This window comes from Setaria italica, chromosome II (assembly GCF_000263155.2).
Source record: "Setaria italica strain Yugu1 chromosome II, Setaria_italica_v2.0, whole genome shotgun sequence".
NCBI classification, from domain to species: Eukaryota; Viridiplantae; Streptophyta; class Magnoliopsida; order Poales; family Poaceae; genus Setaria; species Setaria italica.
This window is the reverse complement of record NC_028451.1, coordinates 2906567-2915940: the sequence shown is the minus strand read 5'-3', so window position 1 is coordinate 2915940 and position 9374 is coordinate 2906567. Positions and strand designations below refer to the sequence as shown.

The 9374-nt window shown below is 50.4% G+C and overlaps 2 protein-coding genes across 2 annotated transcripts; one reads left to right on the top strand and one right to left on the bottom strand.

Moving 5' to 3' along the window:
• Positions 1 to 5141: 5141 nt before the first annotated feature.
• On the top strand, positions 5142 to 7209 carry LOC101768601. Its single transcript, XM_004955426.3, has 4 exons — positions 5142 to 5447; positions 5525 to 5703; positions 6389 to 6497; positions 6585 to 7209. Exons 1-4 carry the CDS (start codon positions 5172 to 5174, stop codon positions 6903 to 6905), a joined length of 885 nt encoding a protein of 294 aa, XP_004955483.1. The 5' UTR covers positions 5142 to 5171; the 3' UTR covers positions 6906 to 7209.
• Positions 7210 to 7381: 172 nt separating this feature from the next.
• On the bottom strand, positions 7382 to 8980 carry LOC101769006 (putative oxidoreductase C1F5.03c). The gene is made up of 2 exons (XM_004955427.3): positions 8076 to 8980; positions 7382 to 7967 (listed from the first exon to the last, which is right to left on the bottom strand). The coding sequence occupies exons 1-2, from the start codon at positions 8881 to 8883 to the stop codon at positions 7579 to 7581; spliced, it is 1197 nt and encodes a 398-aa protein (XP_004955484.1). The 5' UTR covers positions 8884 to 8980; the 3' UTR covers positions 7382 to 7578.
• Between the last annotated feature and the right edge of the window lie 394 nt (positions 8981 to 9374).

The following is a 9374-nucleotide window of genomic DNA, read 5'->3' as shown; positions in this document are numbered from 1 at the left end:
CCATGCCAACCACCACGCAAACCAACCCATGCCTTGCCGTGCATGCATGCTCGTATCGCAGAGCAGCAGAGAAAAGAAAATTAAAGGTAATGTATGTTACATTATTTTTCTTGTCTAAAGAAAATAAAAATGTCTTCCGATTGATGATCATTAGACACAGTTCAATGAAAGGTGGGATAGACTAGAAAGCACAACCACCACTGCAACCAGCTCTAGGACCTATTTGTTTGAGTTGCGGCTTTTGCACTTTTTTTTGAAAAAACCACAGCTCATGACTTTTTTTCCTGAAAAGTCAATACTATCTTTCAGAAGATGTGTTCAATTTTTTAAGGTTTTTTTCGAAACGAACCAGGAGAGTTGCCGATTATATTAAAAAGAAGAGGGTCCAGACTGGACAAATACAAAGCATCAAACAGTGCAAAGAGGAAAGAAAAAACTAATTACAGTCCTTTGTATGGAAAGTATTAATAGCAGGCGAGCAAAACGGGAAGTTGATTTGCCCCGACCGTAGTCCACATCGCAACCTCGTCTTTAATCTTTTCGAAAATCATGTTATTGTCGATTCCTTCCGCTCAAAAATTCTCGAGTTTCTCTCGTTCCATACAGTCCATGAGACGAGCATGATCACGGAACACGTGCCTTTCCTTGAGGAGAAATGCATTGTTACCCTCGCCGACCACCACTGATGCAAAGTATCCACTTGTTCCCATAGCATCGGCTGGATCGCCATACAGGATATCCAATTCGCCACCATGTCCCACAGCCTACGTGTCACCCTACATTGAGTGAAGAGGTGCATTGCCGACTCTTGTGTATTACGGCATAATGGGTAGTTAAGTTGATTAGGCCACCCCTTTTGCGCAGTCTATCCGCCATCCATAACCTATTTTGGATCGCAAGCCAAGAGAAGATCTTACAGCTTATAGGAGCCCAAACTTTCCATTTCAATGCGTCGAAGTTGGTGTACGTAGAGCCAATGAACTGTGCGTTGTATGCGGATTTGGCTGAGTAAATTTCATCTGCGCTTAGTTTCCATTTGATGTCATCTACCACCCCTGGCCAAAGTTCCACTTGCTGTACAATTTTTCATAGAAGGACATACTCCCGGAAGTGTTGCATGGCGAAGTCTCGGTGCCGAAGGTTGATGTCCTTAATCCAGTTCCTGTTATATAGTGCTTCCCGCATACATCTATTCTTTTTCCTGGAGATGGAATAAATGTGTGGAGCTACATCTCTTGGTCGTTGTCCCTGTGCCCATCCACTATTCCAAAAAGAAGTTCTCGTTCCATTGCCTATATTGATAGTGGTACATGCGGCAAATAGCTTTTTATCCATATTATTACATGGAACTTTGGATCCCACCCAAAGTTTATGGTTCGCTTTCCACTCTTGCCATAACCATCTTAGCCTCAATCCTCATGCGAACTTTGTGAGGTTTAGGATCCCCACACCCCCGAGCCTAGTTGGTCTTGCGGATCACACCCAGTTAACTTTGCATTTTCCGCCTATGATTTCTGCAGCTCCGGTCCAGAAAAATTTCTTCCGTTTGTGGTCGATATCCTACATCACTTCTTAGGGAGCGTCTAGTGATGAGAGGAGGTATATCGCTTGCAAGGTTAGCACTGATTTAGTGAGTGCTAGACGTGCCGCCATTGTCATATTCCTCGCGTTCCACGAGGTGAGCTTGCTAATCGCCTTATCGACAACATACTAGAAGTCTACTCTTTTCAACCGCGTCATCGTAAATGGCAGCCCTAAATATCTAATCAGGAATATTGCTCTTGTCACCGGGATATCTCCAATAACAGCCTCCAGGTTAAGACCTTTACAGCTTATAGGCACCACATTCAATTTTTCAAAGTTTGTTCTCAAACCCGACGTCTCTCCAAACCTGGTCAGCAAGTCAGCAAGCGCACTTATATCATCATTGGTCGGATTTAGAAATATGGCTGTGTCATCAGCATACATGGAGGTTCGCAGATTTAGGCATTTCCCTCTGAGTCTGGTAAGGAAACCTCACTCTGTGTCAATTTCTAGGAGGGCACGAAGCGCCTCAATCGCTATGACGAACAAAAGTGGTGACAGTGGGTTGCCCTGCCGTAATCCTCGCTGGTGCTTGATGGAGTTGTTTGGGATCCCATTGAGGAGGACCCTTGACGACGATGTGTAAAACAGAGATGCCATCTAGTCGCGCCATCGGGGGGGGGGGGGTCCTAGTCGCTCAAGTAGGGAGGGAAGATAATCCCATCGTACCGAGTCGAAAGCTTTTGCGATATCGAGTTTGAGGAAGAGTGTCGGTATTTTGAGGCGGTGAAATCGTCGCGCCATATTGCGGACTGTCAAGAAATTATCGTGGATGCTTCTTTTTTTGATGAAATCCGATTGTGATTGCGATATGATGGCTTTCATATAGGCTACTAGACGCATGGCAAGGATCTTGGTAATTATCTTAACGAAGGAGTTATAGGCCTAAAATCAGACATTGCTTTAGCCCTTCCTTTTTTGTATGAGCACGATATTGGCCGTATTAATTAACGGAAGACTCATGCAGTGAAGATTGTGGAAGCCGTTTGCTGCCTCAATGAGATTGGCCGTTATTATGTCCCAGCATGTCTTAAAGAAGACACCTGTGAACCCATCTAGGCTAGACGCCTTGTCAGAAGGTAATTCATCAATTGCATGCTTGATCTCCGTTTCGGAGAAGGAATCGTCAAGACTGTGTAGGTCCAGCCTGGGTAAATTTAGGCACTCCCAGTTGATGTCTTGTATTCTGCCGCCAGGGTGGCCCATCATTTTCACAAAGTGGCCTTGTATTAGTTTTGCTTTGTCGTCGTGGTTGAAAGCCCAGCGTGTGGCTTGCTTAATCTTCTGAATGTAGTTCTTTTTTCTTGGGCCATTTATTTTCCTTATGAAAATATTTAGTATTAGCATCTCCCAGTTTGAGGTTCTTTATGCGCGAGGCTTGTTTCTTCCTTGCCCTTTCGACGATCGCAAGGCCTAGGATTCGCCGCTTTAGTTTTTGGCATAGTGTGATTTCCCCTATGGTGAGGGCTCTGTGCTCCTATGCCATGCCGAGCCTGAGGATTACGTCAGATGCCATGAGAAGTTGCATCTTGGCATCTGGGTAGAAGTTTTGGCTCCAGGCTTTCAGTTCGCCGGCGATGTGCATCAGTTTGTAAAAAAGGCGATGGAAATGCTTAGGATGATTGCAAGGTTTGTTCCATGCTTCGGCTACGATCTCCTTGAAGCGAGGAAGTTTCGTCCAGAAGTCCTTGAATTGGAAAGCGCGTGGACGTCTCGGGTCGTTTTGATTAGACAAAAGTAGGGAGCAGTGATCTGAGTGAGACGTCGAGAGGACGTGTAAGACATGCGATGCAAAAAGATCATGACCTTCCATATTGCAGAATACGCGATCTAATTCAACAAGCGTCGTGTTTTTGCTACTCATTACTCCATGTGAATCTAGGATTTTAAGCTTAGAATGCATTTATACATGTGCATACGAGTGGCAGCGCGTGCACGGCACACAGCACGCTCTTCTAGGTCCAGCATACACGTGAGCACGAGACACACTTGCAAGCGCCACTAGCAACTTGTTGCATGATCGATCAGCTTCGGTGGCCGACCGAATCAGCGAGGATTTGCGATTTGCTTTGATCTGCACCATCTCGTCGCAGCGATCGAGTTGGCCGGCGTCGTGGGAATTAAAATTTAAAGATCGCTGGTGCAAGCTGCAACCAAGTGGTGGCAGGATATCCGTGCCTCCTGGACGGGCTCAAGGGGCTTGCTGCGTGCGACCCCCTCGGTCTCCGAGATAACTTTACAAAGTGAATCCTGCTAGCTGCTAGCGAGATGGATGCAGCATGCAAGTGCCCAAGTACTCATTTTTTTTTATAAAAAAAATGCTTACTGCTGGACCAAGTACTACTCAGGGCAATGATACTGTTTACCTCCCCTTGAAAAATACACTACTCCTCTAATTTAAAATACATAATATTGTTAATTAACTAGTAGGATGTCAAAATATATGGGATCTCTGACCAACATGTAATTCCTATGAAGTATATGGTATTTCAATCAAAGAAGGCTAAGTATTTTTCCAGAGTACGCTGCTGTATGATACTCGAATACGCAGACTGGCCCCTGTTTGCTTGGTCAAGCTCTCCGCCTTTTCAAGAGCCAAGACGTGTAGGACAACCTGTGGGCCAATCTGCAGGATGCCAGGACAGGACCAGGGGATGGAGATATTATTCATCGGTAGCTATCGTTATCGGCCGGCTGACTACAGCTGCAATAATCACCGTCTGCAACTTAATTTCGGATGGATGGCTCTGCTTAGGGCATGTACAACGGTGAGATAGCCTCCTGTCTGTATGTTATTGGGATCAACAATACAGACGGGTAAACAGACACTACGTACAACCCACAGACAGAGGCTGTCTGTTTAGTTGTCTGCAAGTGTTTTAATGCTCGGATTTTGGCGGCAATCTTCACCTCTCGCGCGCGCAGCTGGATCCGCGAGGCGACGAAGCGAGGCGACACCTCCATACAACGCGTGGCGAGCCAGCGTCTTGGCCTGGGAGCACGAGCTCGGGCCGTCGCGTGGTGAGGCGACGCTCATCTTCTCTTTCCTCCTTTACTGCTGAGCGGTGGGGTTTTTTTTGCATTTTGGAGGCTACGGAGACGGGGCTTACAGCCCCGTTGTACGTGCCCTTATGCCCCGGAGTCGTCGTCGTCGTCGTCAGTCGTCACGCACCGACGCACGCACGCCACGGGTTCAAAAAGCAGAGAGACGAATCCTAGTTTCCGATGACTACCGGAAAATCTGTTAAACAAGTGATCGACTGTCTATAAAAACTTTATAGTTGAGCAGGATATGCTGTAAGATATGCAGTGGTTACCAAATGCCAAGAGGTGAAATCGGCAAGCAACACGATTATTAAGGACTAGTCCCTCGCGAAAAACAATATATTTTTCGCGAAAAATAAATACGGCTAACCAGTTATGGGCCTACATCTATACTTTTCTGAAGCACCCCACCAGCCCAGCCCAGCCCAGCCCATCTGACGGTGATGACGCACGCACCCGTGTGTGCGCAAAAAGCCAAGCACGACCACACGAGCCCACAGGCCCACACCGCACCAGACCAGGAGGAGGGAGGGAGAGGCAGCATGGCGGCCGCCCGCGCCCAGGCGCTCCGCGCGCTGCTCGCCAGGTGCTCGACGAAATGCCCCCGCGGCGCCTCCTTCTCCAGCCTCCCCCGCGGCGCCGCCCCCTCTCCCTCCGCACCCGCCTCCCGCACCCACCACCTCTTCCCATCCCAGTCGCGCGCCCTGGCGAGCGAGGCCGCCCGGGGCGGGGTCCGCGGGCGCGAGGCGGGCTCGGAGGACGACGAGGAGTGGGCGGTGGAGTGGGAGGACAGCGAGGACGACGGGTACGAGCCCGAGGTGCGTACGTGCAGCCACGCGCGGTTGCAGCGGGTTGCGGAGCGCGGTTCTGACCGTGCGTCGACTTTGTTGCCCAGATCGGCGACGGCGGGGACGGCGGCGGCGTCGCGCTGCGGGACGTCAAGTGGGGGGAGCGCGCCCTCGCGGCGGCCCAGGAGGTCCTCGCCGGCCACTTCGGGGATGACGTCGCCATGTTCGCATTCAAGGTGTCGCCCAAGGGATACGTCTACGTGCGCCTGGACAAGCTCACCAACATGTCAGTGTTCAGTGACGTTTTCCTATTAGCTGTTGTTCTACTGCAGGCGTTTCTTCATTTCTTGGTCTCGTTTACACTCATTGTATTGCTGTGCTTGCCCATGGACGGTTCAGAAGATTGCACACATGGGTTCAGAGAGGCCCAATGCAGCTGGCTGAAACAAAATTCATATCCTTAGTTACAACTCACTGTTAGTTCTCCAAAAATTGGAGTTTGTGCATAGGCAATTTAGAGTTTCTGTGAGTGGGTTCACTGTGACCCATTGCATATTTGCAGTTGGCAAAGGCAAAAGTTATATCCTTCGTCTCAACTCACAGGTTGGGTTGTTCTCTGATAATTCATCAGTGCCCAATTTGATGCCTTCAGCTTTATTGTCCTCTCATACATCATGACATTTAGTGTTGCTGTGGCAGATACCATAATCATGTTAGGTGTCAGCAGCTTGCTATTATAGCATGTTGTGCATACTTAAATCTGTCTGTTGTTGGCTGGTAGTGTGATTGCATCTGTGTTCATTTGTTACTGTGTGTCATGCGCTTGCTGCATTATGTTACTCTTAAAGATTGCATTGAGTAGATGTGGATAGCCCTAGAATATTTTTTTCGTCTGTGGATGGCACCAGATTGTCTTTATCATCTATCCTTATCATGATATTCTTTTCCTTTTGTTATGGGAATGTTAACAGATATGGGTGCCCTGATATTGAGGAAATAGAGAGTTTCAATAGGCTCTACAAGCAGAAATTGGATGAAATAATTGAAAGAGGCGAAATACCCCTGGACCTGGCACTTGAGGCAAGCTACCTGATTGAATTTGTAACCCAATGAATGCACTTGCAGTTCACCCTTACAGAAAAGTACTAATTGCTTTGGACACTGCAGGTATCGTCACCAGGTGCAGAGAGGCTTCTGAAGGTGCCTGGGGATTTGGATCGCTTCAAGGACATGGCTATGAGGGTGCAATACCTTGCTGAAGGCGACAACGACCTTGTCTCAAAGCAGAACCTTCTGAAGGATGGCATCTTCTTGCTCGAGTCGGTTGACACTCAGGCTGAGCACTGCATCTGGAAGCTGGCAGATGTCAAGGAGAACAGAGCGGAAGCGGGGAAAGGAAGGCCATTGAACAGGAAGCAGAAAGACTGGAGGCTGCAAACTTCGTTCACGTCGGTGAAGAAGGTGACTCTGTACTTGGACTCCAACTAGTAATGCCTGTAGTTAGAAATGTTAAGACTTCCAAGAACTATCCTAGTCAGACTCGTTCTTACTCTTCAGAGTTAAGAAAGAGCAGCATTATCTATTTAGTCTAAGAGTTGCCCGCTGGCTGCGTCAGAATAGCGTGGCATATTTTTTGTAGAGGCAGGTTACCTTGTACTGGATCACAGTCTCATCTACTGAGATTAACTTGGGTTGATCCGAAGTCTGCATTGCTTGCAGCCCTGATGTTTTGTGCATACCGTTTCAGTTCTCATGCTTGATTATGTACAAGAATGGCAGATCATTTGCTATACATCACTTAGTCGCCATATTAGCATTCTTAGAAAAAAGCTTGGAGTCATGTTTTTCCAGTGTCTGAAGCATACAGATCATCCAGAATCAGAATGCTCGTTTCCTTTAGAAGGTTGTGTCATAGGAAATTGGATTGGGAATTCATGCAGCAGAGGAACATGAATGCAGATCACTTGGCAACAGGTAAACATTGCATCTTGTTGCTGCCAAATTGGAATAACTTGTAATGTAAAACAAGTACAGAACAGCAAGTATCCATTATTTATTCACTACTTCACTCATACATGTTTTGCAACTCCCATCACGAGTGTGTGTTCTTATTCAGTTCCAAGTCTGAACCTTCACAATTGACACCAAGCACCTTACACAGTCAGGCTCCACACCGGCTCCTCCTCCCTAGAAACCTTGCCGGGCTGAACGGCGCAAGATCCACGATCTTGGCCTTGCCATCGAGGATGAGCTCCGCTAAGGCCGCTCCAGTGGCCGGAGCATTGAGGATGCCCCAGCAGCTGTGCCCGGTGGCCACATAGCACCCCTTCACCCCCGGCATCTCCCCGATGACCGGCAGCCCGTCGGTGGTGCACGGCAGGTAGCAAGCCTGCTCCACCACCACCTCCGCACCCTCTTCCTTCTTCAGTTGGCTGGACACCCTCCCAGCGATCTTGTGCAGCATTGCAATTGAGTCGGGTTCGCCTGTGATCGTCGCCGGATCATCCGGCGGGTTCTCATCCTTGGTCATTCCACATATGTACACCTCCCCTGAATTCAGAGAGGCACGAACAGCATGAACAAGGCAAGCAATTTGGGCAATTCAGCTCAGCAATTCTGCGAGAATTCGGCGGCCGATAGGTGGCGGCAATGGCTTACCGGTGGGCCGCGGGTACACCTCCGGGTCGAGCATCTTGGCGCCGGGCTCCGGCTGGTAGCTGAGGAAGAGGCAGTGCGGCGTGACCTTCTCCGGCTCGGGCGGCCGCAGCACGATGCTGTGCGCCTTGAGCCCGGACACGTCGAACACCTCGCTGACCACCTCGAGCCGCCCGGACCAGGGGCCGAGTGCGAGCACCACGGCGTCGGCGTCCACCACGCCGTCGCGCTCGCGCCCCTTCACCACGACGCCGGCGGCGCGGCCGTCCCGTACCACGACGCGCTCCACCTCGCCGGTGACGACCTCGGCGCCGGACGCGGCGAGGACGGCCCTTGTGAAGAGGCCCGGGTGGACCTGCGCGGTGGTGTCCGGGGTCCCGAGCTCCTGCGGCGGCGCCGCGGAGGCCGACGGGTCCACCCAGGGCGGGAGCAGCGGGTGCGGCGGTGGCGAGGTGGGCTTGGGAACGGAGGGGACGCAGACGCTGAGGGTGTGGACGGGGCGGAAGCCGTAGGCGTCGGCGCCGCCGAGGTCGGCGGCGAGGCGGCGGTGGAGCGCGAAGGAGGCCCGCGCGAGCGCGGAGAGCGCCGGGGTGGAGTCGCACCAGTCGAGGGCGAGGAAGCCGCCGGCTTTCCCCGAGGCGGCGCACGCCGGGGCGCACCGCTCGATGAGGGTCGGGACGGTCGGGACGGTCGGGGACGCGGGGTGGGTGGAGAGGAAGTAGGCCGTGCACGCGCCCACCACGCCGCCGCCGCAGATGATCACGCGGCGGGGCGGGGCGGCGGCGGCGGCGGCGGCTGGCGCGGCGGACATGGGCGGCGTCGGGATGCCGGATGCGGAAGTGGATTGTGGTGTGGGAGCGGGTGTTTGGTTTGTGCACGGTGGCTGCACGCGCGGCTTGTAGCCGGTTTGGAGTCACACGTCAGCTCGAAGTTCGGTGAGTAAAAGTGTAAGGCCTGGTTTGGTTGGTTCGGTTGCTTATTTTTATAAGCACCCGTCAGGAGTATTAAACGTAGACTATTTACAAAATCTATTACTAATTAGAAGTATTAAACGTAGACTATTTATAAAATCTATTACATAAGCGGAGGCTAAACGGCGAGACGAATCTATTAAGCCTAATTAGTCCATGATTTGACAATGTGTTGTTACAGTAAATATTTGCTAATGATGGATTAATTAGGCTTAATAGGTTCGTCTCGTCGTTTAGCCTCTACTTATGTAATGGGTTTTGTAAATAGCCTACGTTTAATACTCCTAATTAGTATCTAAACATTTGATGTGACACTTGCTAAAAATAAGCA

Bases quoted from the DNA above. Each gene is read 5' to 3' on its own strand.
- LOC101768601 (XM_004955426.3), top strand. From the start codon at position 5,172: ATGGCGGCCGCCCGCGCCCAGGCGCTCCGCGCGCTGCTCGCCAGGTGC. The intron at 5,448-5,524 runs GTGCGTACGTGC...TTTGTTGCCCAG, and splicing joins ACGACGGGTACGAGCCCGAG to ATCGGCGACGGCGGGGACGG. The intron at 6,498-6,584 runs GCAAGCTACCTG...TGGACACTGCAG, and splicing joins CCCTGGACCTGGCACTTGAG to GTATCGTCACCAGGTGCAGA.
- LOC101769006 (XM_004955427.3), bottom strand. From the start codon at position 8,883: ATGTCCGCCGCGCCAGCCGCCGCCGCCGCCGCCGCCCCGCCCCGCCGC. The intron at 7,968-8,075 runs GTAAGCCATTGC...CTCTGAATTCAG, and splicing joins GGTGTACCCGCGGCCCACCG to GGGAGGTGTACATATGTGGA.